This window comes from Diplotaxodon limnothrissa, linkage group LG6 (genome assembly GCF_057381915.1).
Source record: "Diplotaxodon limnothrissa isolate DT_005_m linkage group LG6, D_limnothrissa_male_GT1.1, whole genome shotgun sequence".
In the NCBI taxonomy this organism is placed as follows: domain Eukaryota; kingdom Metazoa; phylum Chordata; class Actinopteri; order Cichliformes; family Cichlidae; genus Diplotaxodon; species Diplotaxodon limnothrissa.
Genome location: NC_140601.1, coordinates 26,886,707 through 26,912,414, shown reverse-complemented (window position 1 = coordinate 26,912,414; position 25,708 = coordinate 26,886,707). Strand labels below are relative to the sequence as shown.

The 25,708-nt window shown below is 40.2% G+C and overlaps 1 protein-coding gene across 1 annotated transcript in view; it reads right to left on the bottom strand.

Moving 5' to 3' along the window:
- The window catches only part of mast1a (microtubule associated serine/threonine kinase 1a), a 43,688-nt gene extending 37,300 nt beyond the window's left edge, over positions 1 to 6,388 (bottom strand). The window contains exons 1-4 of the mRNA XM_085356595.1: positions 6,354 to 6,388; positions 4,739 to 4,827; positions 4,025 to 4,100; positions 3,432 to 3,504 (exon numbers count right to left, since the gene is read on the bottom strand). Coding sequence (XP_085212721.1) covers positions 3,432 to 3,504; positions 4,025 to 4,100; positions 4,739 to 4,827; positions 6,354 to 6,388 — 273 coding nt within the window. The remainder of the gene's footprint in view (positions 1 to 3,431; positions 3,505 to 4,024; positions 4,101 to 4,738; positions 4,828 to 6,353) is intronic.
- Between the last annotated feature and the right edge of the window lie 19,320 nt (positions 6,389 to 25,708).

The following is a 25,708-nucleotide window of genomic DNA, read 5'->3' as shown; positions in this document are numbered from 1 at the left end:
GCTGCACTTATAAGCTATGAAACTTTTAATTATAAATGAGAATGTCTCACCATTTGAACAAAAAAATTGGAATTATTTTCTTTAATCCATCCATCCATCCATCCATCCATCCATCCATCCATCCATCCATCCATCCATCCATCCATCCATCTTCTAAAGCTCATCTGGGTTGCGGGGGCAGCAGTCTAAGCAAAGATGCCCAAGCCCCCTCTTAATGATCACCTCCGTCAGCTCTTCTGGAGAAAAACAAGGGTGGTTTTCTCCAGAACTCCAGCTGGAGAGATGTAAACTCTTTAGTTTGTCCCGCATGTGCATCAGGGTCTTCCTCCTTGGAGGACCTGCCCGAAACACCTCACCTCGGAGGTGATTAAGAGCTAGATGTCCAAACAAATTCAACTGACTCCTTTCAATGTACTCCTATCTCTAACAAAGAACCAAGACAGAAATGTAAAGTATAATCCGACATATGGCAAAACATAGTTTCTTCCCACTACAAAGGTTTTCAGGGAAATATTCAACATGTTATTTTTAAAAGACCAAAGTGCTTTTTCAGCTCATGACTGCACTATCAACTATAAACAAGTTAAAGGTAGAAATAAAAATATAAAAAAATAATAATAAATCTGAGCATTGGGAGTAATATGACAAGCCTGTACCTGCCCTGGTGTAAAATTGCTGTTTTGCTGTGTGAGGCAGGATCTAAGCAGAAATGAGGAATCTATTGTTTGTGTCATCTGTAAGGCTTAAACCGTTACATATCCACTGTCTGTATACACTTCCAACTGTTTCTGTAGCTTTTCTCTAAAATATTATGTCATTTCTACCTATAGGTATACACACACATACACCTTGTACTCTGATCTGCTCTGTTCAGTATACAGCGGCCCTGCTGTATCTAATCAAGCAAGTAATGGAGAACAAGGAGAGCACTGAAAACTGATTGATGGGACGGAAGGCAGGGTAGGAGGAGTGATGGAGGTGGAGAAGATTATGGAGACACAGAGCAACCACCTTCAATCTCAGTAAAAACAGATCAATGGGTTATCTACAGTGTGTGCGTGTCTCTGCACGTGCAGCTGTGAGGAGAAGCCGGGAGGCAGTCAATGAAAGAAATGATGTGCGAAAGACAGAAGAGAGGCTGAGGGAACGATTGCGTTCAGGACGGCACAGAAATGTACAGGGAGTGGATTATGAGTCAACGCATCCACCTGAGCATCAAACACATTAAAGTCCATTTCTCAAATGGAGTCTTTACCAAATGGGCCTTGGCAGTGTTCAATTCTCCGGGTAGTCTCTTATGCCGCAAACATCTTGCACTCAAGAAGAAAGCGAACATTGTTTTTGGCTCTCTGTTTGCTTCAAATCGAGTTTCATTTCCACCTACACTCTCTTTTATTTGTCTCTGTTGTCCCTCTTTATCATCTCTCTCTGTCTCTGTGAAGAAATGATGGATGAAGAAATACATACTGGAACAGGCATGAATACAGACTGGTTACATTTCAATTATCTCTGCTCCACTTTTTCCAGAGAGGCCAAGTCATCAGTTTCAGATAAATCAGGTCGAACATATCTTAGCAACTGATTACTTATTTTTAGTTCTGATTTACACATGATGCATGTTCTTGCCACTGAAAAGCTTCTTAACAGTCATCTGGGACTGACAAGAGGAATTACAAAGTCAAAGACTGCGGAGTTGTGCTTGTTTGTGTATGCATGGCATTTAGCCGCGACTGTGGCCTGTAATTGTTTCAAACGGAACAAACGTAGCACATGCAACTTTAGAATATGAATTCAGCAGCGCCAGAGCTGATTTTGTGCATGTAAATATATGCAAATGAATTCTTTGAGTGAAATCCATATTCATGCACAGGCTATAAAATGCACCTCATCTATTTAGCAATGGAAGAAAAATCGAAAGTAAAGTTCTGGTGCAGTTTCATGACTTAGGCAGCAAATTAGCCAAAGGAAAAAAAACAAAACAAAATACACATTTCACATTTTCTTGTTGTCATTTTTCATGATTCTCTGCTAAAACTATAAATGAACGTACGTAGTATCTGGTCATACTTCTCTGTTTTGCACTTTCGAAAGGGAGCGCGGGGGGAATGTCTACTAAAAAATACGATGATCACAGAGGCTCAACAATTTACTTCAGAAGGTTTATATGAAGCTCATTGCACCTACACTGTGCAGCATAGTTTGATAGACATGTTTTGTCTGACAAGGACACATTTAGTCAGCAGCAGTGGCTGTGCAGTTAATGATACACAACAGATGGAGGAAAGTTGTCGCCAAGGAAGCCACATCTGTTGTATGGTCAATTATGCTAGTAACCTCTCATACACCTGCTTTCATTTATTCTCCTTCTTTAATATTTGTATAGGAATAAGTGTCCTTAAGCATTCAAGTACTTAAATACTCAAGGACTAACCAACTACTCAGCAACTAATGGTCCACTCGCTGTATCATCTGAGCTCCAGCTGCCACATATGGTGGTGGAAGCCTTTGTTGATAATGAAGGACAAATAAACTGCTCTTACATAGTGATTTTCAACCTTTGCACAGCACATTTCTTTACAATTTGCCTCTCATTCACTCATTTAGACACACATTTACAGAAATGGTGGCTGAGATGACAATGCAAGACACCTGCCCAGCATCATTAACCGGAGCGACCTCTCGATCGATTTGTCTATATATAGTATGGATCATCTGTCCAGGCTGAATGCCCATGTGCTCAGTGATTGTAAATATCTTCATGCAGGCAATAATCAAGTAGAAATATGTCAATCAAATGATGACTAGACATTTATCGCCCTCTGATAGCTAATAGTGGTGATTCTGACTTGAGCCCTCAAGGCCTGTAGGTTATTTTCCACCAAAGAAAACACCCTCTGATTTAGTGGTGCCGGAATGAACAACCTTGGGCTCGACGGATGAGACGCATGGAAGATTTTTGAAATGCAATAAGTCTCCTTATCTTTACCCACAGCCAGAGTAAGATATGAAAAGCTGCGGCAAGTAGGAACAATTTCATTTCCACCTTACGGAAAGTGTAAATTAGCGAGTCAGCCTTCTAGCAACAAAAGCTTTACAACAATGAGTCAGTAACACTGATGTTTTTGAAGATCAAATCTGACAAATCGGATTAAGCATAAATGAAATGGGACAAATGCTATATCCTTTTTTTGTTCCATTAATCTGTATTTGCCTTTCAGGTAGCAAGGAATGTAGCAACGCACCAACAAGGTCAGGAAAAACAGACGGGATGTAAAGAATAAACAATGAAAATATGATGAAATCAGCCTTGCATATGTTTTACGGCAAAGGAAATGCATTAAATACATTAACCAGACAAAAAAATTCCAGCAATGATCACATTAAACTGCAGGAATGATAATCAAAGAGTTCGATCTTCTGCTGAAACCTACCGTTGAGCTGGGTGTGTTGGTGCCATATCCTGAGGAAGGCAAAGAAGCCAAAGACCATCTGCGACCATCGGCCCTGAGAAAAGAAATGAAAAACAAAAGTGAAAAACAGGAAAGCATATGTTAGACACAAAGGGAACCAAAAACTGTTTTTCTCTACAACTTTTAACAGCCAAAATTCGAAATGTCAGTTTCTATTTTTGTTCCTCCAAACAGGACAATTGGCTGTTATACCAGAGCAATTCTGCCACCTTCACTGCCTTTCAATCTATCCAATTACACTTTCACTCCTTTCATCCCTCTCTTCCCTGAGGCCTCCTCCGGCTGTCCCGGAGTCTGACACTTCCCCTGAGTGAGTGATGAGGGGGGACTCGTTTGGGCAAAGTCCAGGCACTTCGCCTGATTCATGTCGGCCTGTTGTCACGCCTCAGTCACACAGACCCAGGACAAAGCTGCAGCTCCATTTTACACGTGTGTGTGCGACTGAGTGGGTGTGTTCCCTGAAGGATTTCACTGTGTGTTTGTGTGCGTGTGTCTCAGAATAATCCTAACAGCAGTCAAGCTCCAATATTTTGCACAAAAGAAGTGATGCCAACCTTCGAGAAGAGGCAAAGGAGAAGTGGGCAGGTCCGCTTGGTGAGAAGTTGCGCGGGCTGTCCAACGGACTGCTTCCTAATAAGATACATATGGAGAAATAACAGTTAAAAAAAAAAACAGACGCTCTGGGTTACCGGGCAGGGTAATAAACTAAAATACATTCTGTTTGTGGCTGTTTTACATTAAAAGTCAGTTGGTTTTGTTCACTTCCTAGAATATTCAGAATAACTGTGTCAAAAGCTTTAGGAAATGTGCATCTCATTTCTAATCCCTCTGCTTATAAACATATGGGTCCATGTTTGCATGAGCGGGTTCTTGGATGTTTTTCTGCTCCTGCATGCAGATGCAATGAGACAGCCATGGGGATATTTTACAGCTTTCTACTGATCAACCTGACAGGATACACAGCCAATGCAAGCAAGCTGCAGACTGCATGCAAATGCAGAAAGAGTCAACAGAAAAAATATAATGACAATCCTTTGGCTGGTGTAAAAACAGTGAATGTAAATTTTGTTTTATTTTCAAACTTTGCACCTCATATAATTTTTCTTTTTTTCTTTTTATTTCAAATTTTCAACAATTTATTTTGGCTTTCATAGCAGATAATTGAGATGCTAAGAAACAAGCGGTGGGACAGACTGATATGATGTTCAGGAAAGGCAGCTGGAATCAAACTGGGAATGTGGTAAAACATATACATCGGGCATACTGACCTATGTGTCCGGGCAGTGGTGAGTGCGGTCGTGGCAGGGTGGGGGAGGTACTGGTCAGGATGAGGCTTTTCCGGTTACTGGTTCTGCAACTACAAACGTAAACAAGAACAAAGAACACCTCAGTATTTGTCTTCATTAGATCAATTAACAGCTGACAGCCCAAACGACTCAGGGAGCCCCAGGTTAATGAATACACTCGCCGAGCTTGGCCGTGCGCTTACATGACAGCCCAAATAACTCTATAGCCTGCAGTTAAATATTTGTGTGCACAAGTGTGCATGCTGTTTATCTTGAGTACACTATGTCATTCTGTGTGTGCATGTGCCAGAACATAATAGAGGATTTTATTGACATCTGCAGGTCCACAGGGGAGTGCGACAAAGCAAGACAGATTTTAATTTCCTCAAGGTCCAGCTGCATGATGGCTGCCGCTGTGAAATATAAAGGCTAGATTGATGGAGGGCAGGAACGAAGACAGGGAGGAAAAGAAGGAACAGGGAGGGCAGGTATAGACCATAATGAAGGAACGAAGTTATTGAACCATAAAGACTACACATGCTGCCGCCACTAGAGGTGCCGCTGTGCAGTTTGATGGAGAGTGCACAAGGGTCATTGTTTTATGTAACAGCTCATAAAGAGGGAAGAGGAATTTTCAGGTGCTCTTTTCCTGTAAGGATTGCTCGCAGGGCTTTAATGTCTCTGTGTGTGAGTCACATTAGTGCCCGTCAGAGCAGATTTTAGAAAGCAGCACCGAATCTGACAAACAACACAAGTTTGCTTCTTATTGCATCAGCTAGCATGCTGCTCTACATCTGTGCAGAAAGTAAAAAACAATCACAGCATTTACACCCAGGAGTAAAGAAAAAAAACCCCAAACATGGTCACACAACACACAAACCCTGTAATCTATAATCTACATCCCAGTCTTAGAGTTCCTCCCTACCTCCCTCATCTCTATCCTCTTTTTAAATGCAAATCTTCAGCGCTTGTTTCTAGCAGTCTGAGAAGTCTAACTGGCAGGATTTCATTGGTGGCAGTGCGCCTCTGTGGGTGCCAGCTGAGGGAGAGCTTGTACTCAGTGTTGCAGAACAGAAGACAAGCACATTGAAATATTTAAGGGGAATGCATTAGCTTTGGACAGAGGGCTAGAAGTGGCTTAACACCATACTTTGCTTCAACTCTCTTAAAACGAGAACAGAGGAAGGGGGAAGGGTAGCAGAGGAAGGAATAAAAAAAAAAAAAGGCACAGAAGACTCGAGTGCACATTTCCTTGAACCTGTTTGAAACTCACTTTCATTTCCCTTCCTCTTTTTTCCTAGAGGCATGAAAAATCCACATTCTCACTGCTGCTCTTTCTCAAAACGCTGAATCGCTGGAGCGTACACCACTCAAGCTTCACTTCAGAACACGTTCTCAGCTTTTGATTCATGATTCATCGTATCTACAGGAGAAACACTCTATCAGTGACTCGTTAAATGGGAGTGATTCACTTTCAGGTCTAGTACCTAATGTTGCAAACCACATAATACTGGGAAGGAGCATTAATTCTACCTGCCTCCTTTTTGCGACTTTCCTCCTATTCTCTATTATCCCCAGTCACAACAAATGGTGTCACCATATTCTGATATCTCCATTCATGCCCAGATCCATATTGCTTTCTCCTTCTCCCAAATTAACTCTCTAAATGATGAATAATTGAAATGTGTGACGTCAGGAAAAGTCATTCTCTCCCCTAACTCCCCTTTAAGGCAATACAAGGTTGACTAAACTATTAAAAGCAGAATGAAAACCCTACAAAGGCAAAGCCATCTAATCTTCCTGTGGAGTTGAGAGCCTCTTTGCATTACAACATTATCTTAAATGAAATGCTTCAAAAGGGTATCTTGCCCTAAGCATTTGTACTGTAGCAAAGGTTAAATAGGAGCTCTGCTCTTTATTCTATACTCCAACTGCCAGTCACACCAGTAAAGGTCACCGTAAGAGCCCTGCTACTTCAATTCTGTTAAAACTAAGTGGAGCACATATGACAGACACAGTGGGGGAAAGGGGGGGCGGGTCGTAAAACCATCCTACCGTGGTGGTTGTATATTCCACTGTTTGTTTTTTTTGAGATCTCTTTCAGTGTACCTTTCTAACATTTACCAAGAAGTCCTGTTTTTAACAAAACCAGCATGAACACACATTTACAAAAGCTTTTACAAAACTGAAACCATCGACCTAGCTCAGTGCCTTGCAACCTACTGCAACCTGGTTTGTTTGGGTTACTGTTGTTAGACAGACTTACATACAGAGGCCAAATCAGTCACACATCAAAAGAAAGCCTCATAAAGTGCTTTAGTGCTCCTCGGCATAAAGAACCGCATTCTAGCATCAAACTTGATGCAGCATAATTAGGAATTTGAGTACATAACAGTAAAGACTATACAAAAAATGAAATAACACAAATTAAATAGCATTGCAATATTGTATATTACATTGCATTGTTCTAATATATATATAACATTGCATAATATATTTTCCTTTTTTGTTTACAGTTCATAAAAATATTGTTTGTTTTGTATAATTATGTGTGCACACACGATTTCCAGCTTTCCTGTGCTTGTATTTTAAGTTTAAACAACATATGAATGAAAATACTGGCAGTCACCAGCGCTGCCGCACAGCCTCCTGCTAGATGAATCTATGGCATAAATGTGAAAATTGGAAAGGGGAAATCTTTGATTTATTTTGTTCACAAGATTTTCAGAAAACTTGACCTCTAACCTCGACCCTGAGGTCGAGGTCACAGAGGTCACCATATATTGATCATCAACAGCTGTATAGCAGCATTTGTAAATTTTTCCTCAGCTTACGTGTTTATGTTCTCTTAACAAAACGCCTGTTTCTGTTTGTTGGATGTCTACTATATTGTCTCTCTGGCCACTTTATCAGTTTTAGCAGCGACTCTGATAATTAGGGGTGCGACGATACACAAAATTCACGGTTTGGTTCGGTTCGATACTTTGGTCTCACGGTTCGATATTTTTTCGATACAAAAAAATGTTCATGCTTTTTTAATTTGTTAAATTTGCCATGTTGCAACGAGCTTAGCTTCTGTCTTGCTAGCTTGCGCTGCGCTCAGTGGATCTGCGCTCGACAGTGCAGCCTAGGCGGAGTAGTCGAACGCAGATCCACTGAGCTCTCAACACAGACAGCATCGTCAGAAGAAAAGTTGATAAAATAAATAAAAAAATTTGTATTGTTCGACACATATGCATACCGAACCGAAAGCACCGTATTGAACAGTTCAATATCGATACGAGTATCGTTGCACCCCTACTGATAATTTGTTGTGATCCAGACTCAAGAAAGTGCTGGAAACATTCCTCGGACATTTCGGGCCATAGTGACACGATACTACTCAGATGCTGCAGATGTGTTGGCCTTAAATTTTTGATGTATTGTTTAAACACTGTTCATTATACCACCAGAGCAACCTGAGCCGTTGATTCCAGCTAGGATGGTTTTACCGCAGATTCTGACCGTTTCATCTAAATGTTGCAGCACAAATTGCAACTCATCAGATCAAGCAACACTTTTCTAATCTTCTATTGTCCAATTTTGTTGCGCATGTGTAATAGCGGTTTCAGAGTCCCATTATTAGAGGTGGGTGTGGTCTTCTGCTGCTGCGGCCCACTTACTTTACTGCATGTTTTGTGTTCAGAGATGCACTTCTGCATGCCTTAGCTGTAACAACTGGTTATTTGAGTAAGAGCTGTCTTTTTATCAGCTCAAAGCATTTCGGCAATTCTCCTTTAACCTCTGGCATCAACAAAGCCATGTGATTGGCTGATTATTTATCTGCCCTAATGTGTGTTTGAACAGGTATATCTGTGGTTCCTTTTTTACTAAAACTACAATTTTAAGAGGAAATGGGAATGTGATGAGGTAAGACATGAAACAGTATTAAAACTGAAACAGTCAAAACACAGAAAAAAAATCAGTCCTCGTGGATAATTAGCCGATGAACCAAAAACATTACAGTTTGCTCATTGCTGTATCTGGCGCACATTTCTGTCTCTTATTGTCTATATGTGTTAGAATGAATATGTTTGTATCTTGGACTGTTACTTTGATAAAACTTCATGTGGTTCACTTGATATTTTAAAGTCAAATTATAAATTCACCAATCAATTCCTATTAGCTGCAGCCCCAGTTATTATGTGTGACATCGTGGGGAGTGAATCGGTACAAAAAGGCTCACTAATGTAGCTATAGTTGCTCTGTTTTATGGGTATGCACACTCTATAAAAACTGTGTATTTACACCATTGTCCCTTCTCTAAGTGAGTACCAATAAGATCATTTAAGAAAGCTCATTAACTGTAAAATCCAATCATGTTCACCCTATATCCCTTCCTGATAATTAGTAGCAGTCAGTGAGGAATATAGGCGCTATAGGCGGCTGTTGGGGCTTCTGACTAACACGCCGTGGATACACTTCACTGGGAAAGCAAAGGAGATAAGAGAACTGGGAAAGCTGGTGTGTGTGGTAATGTGACTTTAAGTCACTCCGTCACGGTTATAGCCGTGCAGCCTGAGCTCATCTTCTTTCAGTCTGGTTAAGAAGATGTTAGTATGTGTGTGTGTTTGTGTGTCTCTGTGTGTATGTGTGGGAGAAACGTAGACGCAGTTAATACGCTGTACACTGCCGTCTTTGGATCATAAATCTGCCTCTAGTTTAGTAGTCAAATACAAACAGTTTACAGTTTGTCAGTTTACAGCCAAACAGTCCTGCAATACATCATCTGCCAGCTTCTCTGTTTTCAGGCTGACGGTGATATTTGGGCTCATTCAGTCATCCGTCTCATGGATGCATGAATTTTAAACATAAGAGGCTGAAGCGTCACTAAAAACAAGACTCTTTCCTTTTAAAATATTCAAACCACTTCAGATCAGATTAGGCCAATCAAGAGAAAATTCTCTCCATACAGAAGAAAGACGAAGAGAAACTGGGGGGGGGGGGGGGGGGGGGGATGTACAATGTTACCATAGCAACAGATTTAGAGTTACACTCATGAGAAGCAAACGGCGTCATCTACAACTGTTTGGTTTTAACCAGAGCGCGCAGCAAGAAAAGAGACAGCTTGTATTAAATTAAATAATTAAGGTGAGTACGAGACTGAATCAGCTCTAACCTACAAAAAAATGTGGAAAAAGATTTCACCCGGCAGTGAACCTCAGTACTGAGAACCAGAGTCTGCTCACACAACAGAGCCAATGAGCGTTTGTGTGTTTTTCTCGTGAATGCCAGTTTTTTAATCCATCATAATCCATTGTGTAATCCATCATGCAGACTCAATCTGTGTGTGACAGAGGGCTAGTGGCGAGGCGGGAGGTTAGTGTCAATCAGGCGGCGTGTAATTCACTGGGGTCAGCGGTGCATGCTGCCATTGTGTGGGCCTCTGTGGACGGCGACCAGAGCTGACGAGAAAGCTGCGAGTGTGACGCTACTTTTAATATGGGAGGTAGAAGTAAAGTGTGTCTGCGTGACATTGTCATCTCTGTCAAAGCATAGCACATACATGTTTTTGTTGTTTTTTTGCTTCTAGGTATAGTCTAAAGAAACATCTCGAGCATGAAGAAGAGGTGGACATACTTGTTAAATGTTAAGGCTTTTCTTAACTGCTCAACAAATTAAGGCTGGGGAGCTGGCATGTATCCCAGCTATCATATGGGTATCATAGGAAGGGTACACCATCTCAGAGCATTCACTTTCTAAATAAGAGATGTTCTTGATTCCACTGGCCAGCAGGGGGTGACTCCTCTGCTTGCAAAAATAAGTTTGACTATGTAGAAGAAACGATCGAAGTGATCGCAATTCTTACTTCGTTTATAACATCGGTGCCAACTTTTACTACTGACTTTATGGTCTTGATCACAAGTGTGAAGTCTTTGTTAATACAAAGTTCCATTGGTTTTGTAAATGATGGTTTCCTTTAGAGTAAAACAGAAGTTAAAAAGAGTAAGAAATAGGGTGTGGTTCCCTCTGGAGTGAGAAGTTACAGAAGCTACAATGTGAGCGTGCTGTACTCTTTGATTACAGTCAGAGCCACTGCTAGCTAGCCACATCATCAAAACATGGGAAGCAAGCCAAGCTCAAGAATTCATAACGTGTAGTGTCACTGTGCTACTTCCATCTTTTATATACAGGCAATCATCTTGTAATATTAGCTGATTTTCCTACAAAATCTGCTGTTAATATTAATCAGTGACAAAGAGCAATTTTAACATGAGATTAATGCTGAGTGCAGATTAAACAGTCAACAAACGGAGCCCTGAGGTGCAATTTATATGCAATACGCTGGAGACATAGCACACGGCATCCAGGTTTGTAGCAGAAACTATCAAACATCCTCAGCAATGACAAGCTTCTGCTTCATTCACGTCCCCGTCAAGTACTTCTAACTAACAAGAACATGGTAATAAGCCACTTAAGGGAAACTTAACTCAACAATGTGATTATACAGAAGTTAAATACCACATACCACAAATATACATGTAGACAGCCAACAACCCCTGCCTGTGTCCCAATCTCCCAGTGATGAAACCCAGTGCTGTAAGTGGTTATGATGCTCTGGTCAGCTCACTGCGAGGGGGTCAAAGGTTAAATCTGTGGTAATGACTCGTGCAGAAGCTTTGACGAGCAATTATCCCCCTACAGGCATCTGGCTGGCATAGGGCCATTAGTATCTTACACACAAACACACCATGGAGAAAAACACAGGGTCAGTCCCCATAACACCGACCAAAAATTCAATAAACTGAAAATAAAAATGATGCAAACAATAACACATGGATGTGGGGGATTAAATCTGGGATATTTAACGCAATGCTGGGGCTGATATAGTCTCTCTCTGGAAGGATAAACAACCTGTTTTTAAATCAGCACAGATGTGACGTATATTGTAAGCTTCACCCCGAAGGCAAATTTGGGTTAATTAAAATCCAGATCTTCATATGTGATAATGTAGTATGCCTTAAAGTAAGAACTGGGAGCTGAGAACATAACGGTATTGGAACAACCGTGAAAACCACGAAACCTCAGGAAACACAGGAAGTGATGCAAATGTGGCTGTGAAGAAGCGATTCTTAAGAAAGGGAAATGAGGAGAAAAGCCTCAGGTATCCCAAATTAAACACAACAGTGACTGTCTATAGCACACTGGAGCCTCTGTCATGGTTTAGGGATGTGATGTTGGGGATCTTGTCAGAATTGATGGGATTCAAAAAGAGCTTTGAATGTATTTCGAAAATCTAGAAGAATTATTCCTGAAAACTAAAGAAATTACAAGAAAGTTTGCCTAAGAGGTTCAGCCTCTGAGGTTATCAAACACTGACTTTCAAGCTCATTAAAATGGTACAAACTCTGTTTTGGGGTTATTTTGTACATTTCAATAAAACGCTCCAACTTTGTCCCATTTTGCTAGCAACACATAAACAACTGAAGGGTGACTCATGACTTTTCGACAGCACTGTACTAGTTTGAGATATGAAACACTTAGGTTTCTTTTCTCATTGATATCATAAAAGATTTCAGCTGTCTGACCACATTATAGTCAGACAGCTGAGCACACTAATTACAACAAATGGTCACTGATACAAACCCAGCAGCTCCGTATTAAATACAATCAATTAAAGGACAGCAGATTCTGAATGAACAGCCTAACAGTGCATGATGAGGGGTTTACCTGTCATAGGCTAACATGTGCATGCAAATAGAAAATCAGTCATGGTCCACCGGCGTACACACAACACCCACACGCACGCACACACACACATGGAATGGAAACACACACGTTTTTACCTACGTCCATTTCACCATCCATCAGATGGGTGTGAGCGAGCGCCTGTGCATGCTTAATGTGCTTTACCTTGCTGATTATTAACTCTCTCTCTCTCTCTCTCTCTCTCTGTGTGTGCGTGTGTGTGTGTGTTGTCTATCAGTCAGTGGTGTCATCTTCTGCTCTAAGTGCTGACTCACAGGGCACACAGGACACAAGACCTTTTCGATGGGTACACCATCGATCCATCCAGTCTCACTTCCTGTCAGGTGACATTCTCTGTCTCTTGCCAGGACCTCTTAAAATAGAGTGCATATTTACAACTGTGGGAAAAGGGCTGTACCTTATAAAATGCTGCCCCTTTAAATGTTGCCCCTTTAAGAGACTGGTCCTTGTTAGTGCATCCTCTGTTCTTACAGGCACATTGTGAAACGGTCACTGAGACCTGGATCGATCCCAAACTTGGGAAAGTGTCCAAATCAAGCCATGTGGGCAGATTTTTTGAGCATTGGACATCTAGATGGAGACTGAGAGAATGAATGAGTGATTCTGACAGGCAGCAGATGAAATAAAACAGGTGATGCAAAAAAAAAAAAAAAAGACAAAAGCAGAAAAGATAAATGATGATGAAGAAAACAGGAGAGCAACAACAGGACTGTCTGGATGTCAGGAGTTGCTGCAGGGGTTAGTCACATGGCCTTCTTGTTGCTATGCCATGTAGCACAGAGAGACATAAATAGAGGCTTTTGGTGTTATTCCTCATGAGAGACTAACCGAGGGGAAAGCGTGACAAAGCCGGACAAAAAAGTAACACCCATAGCTTCACCATTGTACAAGGCAGAAAAGAAAAGGCTATTTAAAAAATGACAAATAGAAGAAGAGGATTGAATAAAAGAGGTCACAGGAAAAATTTCAGCATGTCAAAAAACTATTTTGGAAATTTATGAAAAAGGGACAATGCTCACTTGTTACTAGGAGTTGCTGCCAATTCATTACTTAATACATTGCTGTGTTTTTTTTTAACCTAGCTGTTTATGCAGCTGTTGATTGTATAAGAAAGTTGGCTAACAGACAGTGAGGCTGACTGTTTAATTTGGTGACCGGTCTGCTGAAAACTTGTCATTCAGACTGACTTACTGGTTGAACTTGTGACTGACCATGTGGGTAGCCGATAGAGGAGACTGACAGAGTGCATTAACAATGAATAACGAAGGGATCGTGAACTCTACAAAAGCTTATGACTCAATTTTTAGCATTTTGTAAATGATTGCAAGTAGTTCCCATGAATGTCTGGCCACAGATTGAGCGTACAGCACCTTTAACATTTGCATGACCACTTTCAATTGGAAGGCGATTGCACAGACTGCAATTACTCTGAGATCAGTTGGTGAAGGTTTGAAAATAACTGAAGTCTAATTGATAAATGCAGGCAGATTGTAAACATGCTGCAATCAATCTGAGTGAGTCTGTGCTGACAAGTGCAACTTCCCTGCGACATGTCTCTTTGCAAAAAGAGACTTAACTCTGGTGTATGGTCGTATACTATATAAAACCATGCCTTTCACCTGTGCTTTTTTTTGTTAGATCACTGTCCTGCAGCAACTATGTCACTATTTTGGTTTGAAATGTAAAAGGATCTTGTTGGACTTGTTGGATGTGAAATTCTGTTTAATGTTTCTATGTACGGTATGTAGACAGCAGAGGTCTTTTGATTTTTACCAATTTTTCACTGTTATACATTGTATTATTACAAACAGATTTGACCCTGATCCCACTGATTTCCCTACTGTTTGCAGCAATAAAGGTGATACAAAAAAGGTCACAGAGGAGATCGTATCACAACATGGTTAGAAGCAGCCAAGTACTCTACAGATGGGTTATTCAACCTGGTATGCATGTAAACCTGGTATCTAGGTTGCATTTTTTTTTTAAAGTTAAACATCTTTTGGGAAATCTGTTCAGATTTCAGATTAATAGCTCAGCTGCAATATCTACAGATCCCCTGATCTCAATCCCAACCCAAATCAGCTGATCTCCACCCCACCTCTTCATCTTTATGTGTCTGACTTAATCAGTGTCATTTCTGTTAACATGGATGCCCTCTCTGCGCTGGGGTCTTGCTGCTGCTCTGCCTTTGGCTTTCCATGGAACGATGGAGAGTTGCCAGCAGAGAGCTACACGCCAAAAATAAGTTACTGTGGATGGAACTAATTTCCTTTTAGCTGTAGTTGTTCTGGACTGCTTTAATTCATTGTTAGGTGTTAATTGAAAGATGCCTATAAGTCTTGTTTTGTTGTGTACTGAGTATACACAAAGATCAGTAATTAGCTTAGCTTAGCATAAAGAACATAAATTAAGGTTGGTTGAGGAATGACGGTATATTAAGCTGTACCGAAATCTTCACCGGTTCTTGGAACAAAACCTGGACGCCTCACCAAGTTCACACGTGTTTGTTTGCTAAAAAGTATCAAAGTGTCTGTTTAATCAAATCAACATGGACACGTCACACCAATCACAGCTAATAAAAGACTAATTTAAAGGCTGCAGCGCACACTGCTAATTGATTGTGGTTACAACCTTGTGAACCTTCGTGAAAGGTTCTTTCCTATCAAGAGAAAACTCAAGTTGGATTAGATTTCTTAACTTAATTTTTATAACTACTTAAAAAAGACAGCTCACATTATCACAGAAGCAGCAGCACAGCACAGCTTTCTGTGTATTATGAAAAAAGTATGATGACACAACATGGCATTCAAAGATTCACTGGTCTCAAAGCAGTGCCTCAGTCAGGGCCGAGCTCATAAATATGACAAATAAATAAATAAAGTACTGGGTACAATAAAAATCCAGACATCTATTTCAGTCACATCATTCCCTCTATAGATGAAGGTGTTGTCAGATGTCCTGTTAAGGTGTGGAAGTGTATCCTCAGGCAGAGTGATGCAGCAGGAAGTTGCGGTAGTGCGAAGAGCTATCTGGCTCTTTCTGCATGTGTCTATCAGGCCTTTCATTTGCTGGTTTCCTGTTTGTCTGCATTACTCTCTCCACATTGCGTTGATAGCTGTGTCAGCTGTCTGCAGAGACTGCATGTGGAGACCCGAGAAGTGCTCTGAATCACTGCAACAACGGCATTTCACTTTGTTCCCTTCGTGACCTCATTCACAGCAAATGATCCGTAGCCACCACCTCATAAAGAATAAAACCCTTCCATGAGTGAGCAGCACTCGTTTGCGTTAGTAGGGAGTCTCATGTCTAGCACACATTAGAAATCACGTGATTATGGGTAATGCATGTGAGTTCACAAGAAAGCAAAGGCACAACATCTCTTGGAGATAGCAGTGGGGAGATTAACTCAGTGTTCCAAGACAGAAAAATGACTCAACTATAAATGAAAACATTTTGACATTTTCTTATCAGATATGTGACAACGCTGTTACCACAAGATGATTTAGTGCTAGGAAGTATAGATGTGCCTTTACAAAAACAAAGCTGTTCTCAGTTTGCATTTCTTTCTACAGTCGCGAAGTTTGAACCACTGTCAAAATTACTGTGCATATAGAGATCATCAAGTGCTCTGTTCTCTGTCTGTAGTTAAGTGTGCATCACAGTGTACCAAGAAATACTGTGGCCATCAGCATGAATACAAGGCAGAATGGACCTCTGGCCTCAAAAAGGCATTTTCACCCCGAGAACTGCAGGTCACTGGATATTATCTCCTTTTTTGGACCCTTTCTGCAAACTCTAGAGATGCTTCTGTGGGAAAGTCCCAGTAGATCAGCAGTTTCTGAAATACTCAGACCAGATCATCTGACAACAACAATCATACAATGTTGAAAGTCACTTTCACCCCGATTCTGAAGCTCAGTTTAAACTTCAACAGGTCGTCTCAACCATGTTGTATTGAATGTCTGCCATGTGACAAGCTGATTGTCAAAATCTATTAATTCACATTTTTATTACTTTTAAGTTGTTGTTTGTTTGTTTTTATAAATACACCAAATCATGCATACTGCAATCACATCTTTCAAAACATATTTAGTTTTTGTAATCACAAGCGAGTCAAGAGCAGAGACAACTTCTCTTTCTCACATTCATAAAATCCACCCACAATCTTATGATTATTAAGACAAAATTTGAATAATCAAGCAATCGCCTTAGTCCTACTGTTAGGTACAATATGAGGGCGTTATGTTAAGTTCGTAAGTGAAGTACTGCTGCAGTCATCAAAAGATGCTTAAAATGTTACAGAAGTAACATTTTATATGAAAATCCAGGCTGATCATGTTACCTTTAACCAGAGATGGGCACGCGTTACTGTAATCTGATTACTTTTTCAAGTAACGAGTAAAGTAAGGGATTACTATTGCAAAAACGGTAATTAGATTACCGTTACTTTCCCGTAGTAACGCTGCGTTACTGCGTTACTAAAACCGTGATTTTTTGCGAGAATGTCTCACGACAGTGACGTAAGCGAGTGCGCTGTTAGTGACAACAGCTGTGTGCAGATCAACAATGGATCATATATGGAGTGCAGGAGAGAGTATGAGCGTGCAGCGTTTAAAGCGTGGAAGTACTGACCTTATTTTAAGTTTGATTCCATAAAAAGTGACAAAAACATTAGCGTCCATCGTGCGTGGGAAGAAAACTTCTTTTTACAGCGAAAAAAACCCCTAAACTTCCAAGCAAGCACTGAGTGCGCAACGACATAATGGGAAACTCACAGAGAATCTCGGCGGATTCTTCAACTGACCGCGGCACACCTGCACCAGGGTAAACCTCCGCCTACCTCAGTCCTGCTTTACAGGTGAAAATAGAGCAACAGGACCGCTGAGTCTTTGACTTTATTTATTTCCTGCTGTGTTTTACTTGCATCTATTTGAAATAGTGAGTGTAAACACAAAAAATATTTTATTTTATGTGCTGGAATGTGCAGAAAATAGGTTTAAATGTTAAACTAATTTATTCAAGTCAGAGAATGTTGCATAAAGTTAAAAGATTAAAACTAATAAAACAAGTTAAAAAAAGAGACTTTTCCATTTGATTACATTTTGTATGATGGATTATGTAGAAAAAGTAGAATTGGGCTGAAAGATCTATCGCTTTATCACCTCTTCAGGTTGTAAATCGTGTTTTTAAAAAGTAACTAAGTAACTAAGTAATTAATTACTTTTGAAAATAAGTAATCAGTAAAGTAACGGGATTACTTTTTTGGGGAAGTAATCAGTAATTAGTTACTGATTACTTTTTTCAAGTAACTTGACCAACACTGCCTTTAACACATTTAACTAATTATTTAACTAAGGTTACGATATATGACTGTGGTAACAAGCATTGCAACATATGTTTTATGGATGTAAATGATAAACAAACACAAAAACAATATCACTCTGACAAAATAAGACAGACTTTTGCACTAGTGCGCCATATCTATTCATATTTACTGAAAACATCATCCACTTTAAACCTTATTTCACATACCTCATGGAGAAAGCGACTCTAATATGTGTCTGAAATCTCAGTAAATTGCTGATAAATAGACATCAACTTGTTTTGTGTTAAACTAATTTGACACAAATATTTTCTGTTTGCAAGATCAAAATGAGCTCAGTGTTCTTGGTCAACTCTAATAAGAGTTTTCAATAACTCTGCATGTAAGAAATTTATACTGAATAAAATAACGGACACTAGCTGCTCAGTTAATTTCAAAGCTTTCCTTGTGCTGAATAATAAAGATGAACTTAAGAAAATGTATCTTTATCTAAAAATGTCTTATCAGAAGATTCAGGTTTGATATCATGCAGTTCAGGTTTGCCAGGCTGTCATCCAGCTCAGGGGTCTATATGATAAGTTGTGTTATAATGTCATCGCAATATCAGAGTTGAACCAAAAACAGTCTGTGTGTTTTGGTCCAGGCTAGCCTGAACACCAGCCAGTAACAGATGGTGCTGTCACGGTACAAACAACAGGCATACAGCACGGAGAAGAGAATCCATGTTCGATGCTGAACATTTTCTTTACTACCTTTCTCTGCACAGCTATTTCAATAAAAAAACAGCAGAGCAATAAAGCTGCTCAAACACCAAATGACAGACCCAGGTTTTATGCATCTGCTGCTGCAAAGTGCAGATAAGCAGGTTCCTGTTTTTAACCTCATACATGAACACTGTGCTGACAAAAATATCTGAAAAAGGACCATTATTTTGTAGCATCTAAAAGCCATAACACCACTGAGTATGTGCTCAAGCAGATAATTGTGGAACCTACTTATGTCTGGGTATCAGGTCCATCAACATAATGTATGCTCTATTGAAGCTGAGAGTTTCTTGTTGCAGAGACCACAACAACATCTGCACATATCAGATTGGTACAATGGAACTAGTATTTACAATATTTAATGAAGTTAGATTAGAGTAGCAACATGTAATAAAGCGTGCAGTTTGGTGCCCAGTTAGTAAAGAGGAAGATTCAGCTAACAGGAAACCTAAATACTAATGATCGCTCCTTCTGAGTCACAGTCTTTCCTTTGCGTTGCAAATGAAAAATAAACATTAACACCTGCATGTGAGTGGGATGAAACGTCATGAGTTGACCTGATCATGAGTGGGTTCATTGGTACACTGCATGATGTCCAAAATGAATATATATATATATACAGTATGTGAGAGAGAGGTAAGGTCTCTGGCAAGAAAGCCATTAAGACTTCCTTCACTTGTTTGTCATCCAGTTTGAATCTTTTAATTCTCCTTTCGTTTCCCTGCCTTTCTTTCAGGATCTCAAAATCCAGAGCAACAAACCTCCAGAGTTTACCTTTAGATGGTGAAATCAAGTAAGACAGAATGAAGCAGACAAGGACTCAGACTCTATTGTCAGGGGCTGCACTTAAACGTACACTGAGACTCTGCTTCAGGCTCTGCCTTTCCTCCCACCCCACTCTCCTTCTTCCTGCTGCTGTCTCGTGCCTCCTGTTCTCTTTCTTACTCACACACTTTTACTGTCTTCCTCTAGCTCAATCTGTTTGGAGTGGACACAAAGCATTATCTCTCTTAATTGCCACAGTCGGCCAAGAAACCCCACACACAAACACACACACAAAAGAAAGAGAAAGGAAGATAATTAAAAAACGCAGATTAAGAGAGGAAGCAGGGATGATATTTATAACACAGAACCTGGGACGGGTGAATGTTTTTCAGTGCTCGTGCTGATACAATAATTGAGTCTCAACACTTTTACAAAATCAGTATGCATAACAGGGATGTCACCAGAACTTATGATACCTTTGTTATTAAAATTATGAAAATGTGATAAAGCTTTATTTTTTTAAGATGTAAATATCACAGGTAGCACATACATATATTCCTTTTTGTAACAGGATTGATACCAACAGTGCAATCACACAACAGCAGCACTGTAGACAGGCAGACACACAGCCCCTCCCATCACTAGCAGCTGAACACCAGAACAGCAGCACAACAAACGTCTTAAAGAACAACACTGTGGCGAGAGGTCAGTAAAGCTCCCATTTAAACAGTTATCATAAATATTAACCTGGCTGTTGCACACACTAACGTTATGTGTTTAACTAGTAGCAATGACCCACATTAGCAGTCTGCTAAGTTATGGTTAAGGTAGCGGCTAACGGCTAGCGGCTATGGCTAATAATAAAATAATGTCACTGTTGGGGCTAGGCAGCAAATATTATCAGTCCTGACCATCTGTAAGGTTAATAGACAGTCTGTTCACCAGGTTTCAGCCAGCAAACATCACTGAAACCTAGACGTCCTGTCTCTGGTCAAAAGTGGCAAAAACTGAACTGTAAATGGACAGATGTTGATGTTGTTTCGATCTAGAATAGAGGGTAAGTCATACGTGTCTTACAAAGTGAAAAATATAGATCAGGTCATTACAAAGAAGGAATGAAATACATTTTTTAAAAACAAATGTGGCTAGTACACTGTTCTGGACAATGTCATATCCACGTACACTGATTAGCATAACCAAAACCTTCTTTTACAAAACACAGCATTTTATATTTTAGTCTAAAATATTATTTTATTCTAATCAATAACGAGATTGTCCCAGACTGAAGCAGGTAAAAGTTCACCAACAAGTACACAGAAAAAGTGGCAGTCTGCCTTAACTCTTTGTGATCACTAATGAAAATGTGGTGCCAACTCACCAGAAGCACAGGAGACAAACAGGGCTGGAGCTGAATACATTTGCACGGAACATCATTGTTCTAACTCTTATTTTTAAAAATGCCTTTTGTTTTTTTTCCCCTTTTCAGCATTTTCCTGGATATTGGCATCGGATTTGAAAATACAGTACTGTAAAAACCCTAAAGCAAAATTATGTTTAATAAACATGTTTTCTGCAAGATCTCTGTCGAAATTAAACTTAAGAACTGGCAAATTATTTGTTTGCATCTTAGCAAAGAATAAGAAAACACGATTATGAATCTAACCAGGCATCTGATGCCAACAGTACTTGACAGCTTTCCATATTTAGTGCTGCAGACAGTGCCAGGTCAGTGCCAGCAAACATAAAAACTCGAACGGTCAGAAAATTAATCAATAACAACTTTCATGAATGACTAATTGCCAAGACAAAAACAAGCCAAAAACGAGCACAGGATCACTGGATTCATATTGATGTAAATTCATACTGCGGTGGATCTGTATTGCTATTTTATAGTCATCTGTGTAAATATAGACACGAGTTCAGATCATACAGGGAATTCAAACAGACATATACAGTCTCCCAAATAAACACATTTTCTCTAAGCCACATACAGTAAGTGGGGTGGCTTTACTCCTGTTCACATACAGCACATGGAGAGGGACAGTGAAGAGTCCGACTAATGCCCCTGAGATGACATGAGATGAGAACAATTAATCACAGTGGAGACCGGCGAGGAGGGGATAATGGGGGAGGAAAAAAGACACAATGAAAAAAGATAGATGGAGGATGCTGGGGACAGAGAATAAAGGAAAGAGAGAAGGTGGAGGAGAGGGAGAGAAGTGAAGAGGAAGGCACGAGCTTTGCCAGGCAGCCAGCACTCTAGTACTGCCCACTGCTGGCTCTCTGCTACACAAGCACTCCCTGGACACTGGAAATGCTTTCACTTCATGAAGCTATCTCTGACACGCAGGCTACTAAACAAGCACACACATACCTTCCAGAGTGAGTGTGCCAGACAGAGCCCACCTAACAACCCATAATCTAAAGCATGTGCAACTCTAAAATACAAATAACAAGTCTTATGCTGGACTGTATTGTAAAATAGAGATGAGCACACATAAGGAGTGTATAAGCAAACAAATGATGCATTTATAAAAACCCTCCTGCCATATACCTGTCACATATAAAAACATGCTGTGTGCACAGAAGCACATTATACGCACACATATGTATGCCAAAAAACAAACACACAAGTACACACACCATATTGCTGAAGCTAAATGGAGACAGGGAGACAACTGTGAGACAGCATGCCAGTTGGCAGGGACAACGGACACATCATGGAAAAACACAACAACCTCCTCCGATGAATCAACACATACTAACAACAGCAGGGCACCACACCGGTCACAAAGACTGCACGTTAACATATTGCTGGCGTTTACCTTTTTGTGCGTCGAAACATGTTGGTAGCGGCAGAGGCTGTGTTGGCAGATGAACATGAGAGCAGCTGAGCCTCCACACGTACACACACCGAAATAAACTCTCTCACACACACACACAGGCTCGCGCTCAGTCAAGAAGCAGCGATTACGCTCCACGCTGGCATGTCAGCTTCCTCTGGCCAGTTAAAAACACACACACACATTCTCTCTTTGATGTCTGTACACGTGAGCATGCCTACAGGAGTGTGTGCAAGGGAGAGAAGAGGGATTTGGAAATGTCATCTGTGTTACAGATGAAGAAAATGAGAATTTAAGTTGGAAAAAAAGGAGAGACGGGGAGAGAGAGGAGACAGGGGGAACAGGCTGCCGAGCATCCCTCTCGGAAGGAGAGAGGATTGTGGAGCTGTTTTCAAGGGTATCGTGCCAAGCCAGGAAGTGTACAGCGACAGAGCAAAAGGGGGAGGGGGGGGCACCAAAGAGAGTGAGAGAGAGAGAGAAAAGGGAGGAGGAGAACGAGATAAAGGGAAGGGGTATATGCTGTATGAATGAGAGAAAGAAAGAAACAGCATGTGGGGGGAACGCAAGTGAGAGTGCAAGAATAACAGAGTGAAAGCCAATCAGAGGTGGAGAGATGAGGGGGGCAGTGAACTGGAGACTAATGTGAATGACAAGAGAGACACAGAGAGAGGCAGAGAAAGAAAGAGAGGAGGGACACTGCAATGTGATTTTCATGTGTTATTTTGTGTGTTTTTGTGTATGCTACAGCTTACACATGAGCACCACCAGACAGGGAATGACATCATTTAAAAAACAGACCATTCAAGGACAATGATGTTATATTTTTCTTTCTCTCTTTTCTGCCCCATGTACTGATGCCAACATTAACTGCCCTCTGTGTTTGTATAGTTTGCTTTAAATATTATATTATCATTATATTGTATTATCGTCAAGGGCAGCAGAGTGACACAGTGGTTAGATTTGTTGCCTCACAGCAAGAAGGTCCTGGGTTTGAATCCACTGGCTGACTGTGTGGAGTTTTTACAGTCCAAAGACATTCATGTTAGGTTAGTTGGCCATAGTGAATGACTGTCTGTTTTCTATGTGTTAACCCTGTGATAGACTGCCAACCTGTGCCATGTGTACAATTATGATAGCTGGGATAGGATCCAAATGGATGGATGGTATTAATGTATGTAGGTTTCATGATAAACAACAACTACTAACATGTTTATTTTTTGATAATATTATCAAGCCTTGTAGTGCAAAATCTACTTGCATTAACACAAGAATTAGAAGAAAGCTTTTTATAGTAACATTCAGGCTGGTTAGATAGCTGACAGTAAATTATGAAGCAATTTGTTTTTTAATCTTAAAATCACAATATTTTCCTAATTGTTATTACTTGCTTTCATTGCCTGACCCTAACCACAAATGTGTTGTCTCCCAGTCTGCTCATAGATCATCAAAAGGTGATGCTTCATTAATTCAGTCAATCAAAAATGGCCTCTGAAGCTCTGTTACTACAACTAAACTAGGTCAGGTTTGCAGTAATGTAATATTAGATATTCTAGGAGCCATCATTGCTTACTGCCTACGATACACACGTGCATTTAGTCAGAAAATTTTGACACCAATACTCTGGGTTTTTAATAAAACACTAAGTACTTTCTTGCTTTGCAGAGGCAGGTGATAAAAAGTCAAAATAATTACTGGTGTTCATGTGCAATGCAATGGTATGGGGAGCTCTATAACACAGAGGACCTACCAGGCGTTTTGCTACACTACAATACTTATTTAACAGTAGGATAAATTTATCCTTAGATCTTCTGTTAGATTTATTGGGATAATCAGAAAATATATGCAAACTCATCCCTTAAAAATATTTCTTTAAGCCAGTTATTGGTTGGTATGTTGCCTTTTTTCTATTTTTAGTTACTCCCACATGCATTGTTCTACTGCTGGAAATTAGTACTTATCTGCAGATGCAGATGGGGAAGTGAGAAATTACTGAAAAACAACAGTTGTGATCATAAGTTTAAATACACTCATTGTGGGCAGAATTTTCTGTAATCCACACGGGTTCAAAAGTAAACATACAGGCTCAAATATATCCATACACTCACTTAAATCCTTTAGTAATTTGTGCTAAATGTTTTACAGGGTCTTTTAACTTATCAAGGTCAGGGTCTATTAATGTATAGTTATTGATCATGATTGAGTAGAGTTGGTTTTTTTCGAGGTCTGAAAGAGGACCTTAACTGTAAATGTCAGTTGGGAGGAGATTGGTTAGGATGTTCAGGGACCGGCAAGGCTCAAGCCTGCCATGAACTGAAAACTGCAGGAATACCAGTATCACAGTGACACAGTGAGTTTTACATCACCATGTACTGGGAGGTTGGCACTTAAAAAATAAGCCTCTGCTCCAAAATCAAGACCTTCAAGCTTGACTGAAATTTGCGGCAGCCCACATGCACAAGCCAAATGCCTTCTGGAGAAAACTTTTATGGTCAGATGATACAAAGACTGAGCTGTTTGGCCACAATAACAAGACGTATGTTTGAAGGAGTAAACGTGAGGCTTTAAAACCTAAGAACATTGTACCAACTGTCAAGGATAGTGGTGCTAGCAAAATGCTCTGGAGCGTTGCTGCCAGTGGTAGTGATACATTGTACAAAGTGGATGGAATAATGAAGAATTGGAAGAAGGACTACCTCCAAATTCAACATCTAAAAGGCTGAAACCTGGACATATTCGGGGGTTCCAGCAGGACAATGATCAAAAGAACTTTTGGAATGGCCTTTCCACAGCGCTGACCTCCTCTAACCCTGTTAAAATTTTGTGGACTATGGTTAAAATTTGAGTCTTTCCTAGCAAACCAAACAAATTTAAATTAATTCTACCAATTCTGATAAGAAAAGCAGTCAAATGTCCAGCCATAGAACGGTAGAAGTTTTTGATGGTTACCAAAAGCAATCAAGATGACCAAGATGTAATTTGCTAAGGGAAATTTAACCAAATATAAGAAAATCAAAAATAAGCTTGTTCACCCAGTTCTTACTTTTTAAGTCATTAAAGATGTATGCGGCTCAGTCATTCCACCCTGTAAAAAGAACAGCTCAAAGAAATCATTAAAAGCCCTAAATCCCCATGATATTCATGCCCATGATGACAGCGTGTAAACTTCTGACCACAGCTATATGCCAGCCTTTTACTTTAATGCATGCATATAGAAACACACTGACACAGTTATGTTTTTTTTTCTAAAATATGAAATGCCAGATTGGATGAGCTCTGGCACTTGTCTCTTTGTCCTAGATATCACAGGAGCTGCTCTGCAATGCCCAACCACGAGAGATGTCATTTCTGTGTGTGTGTGCATATATGTACGCCCTCCCTCCCTCCCTCCCTCCCTTTGAAACAAATCCACCAAATGTTAAAGCTGACGTGGGGTGACAGTTGCACAGTAGTGCTGAGGGGAGTAATTCAATAATGGATGCCGTCTCTAATGTGGGAGTCTGGGTGGATA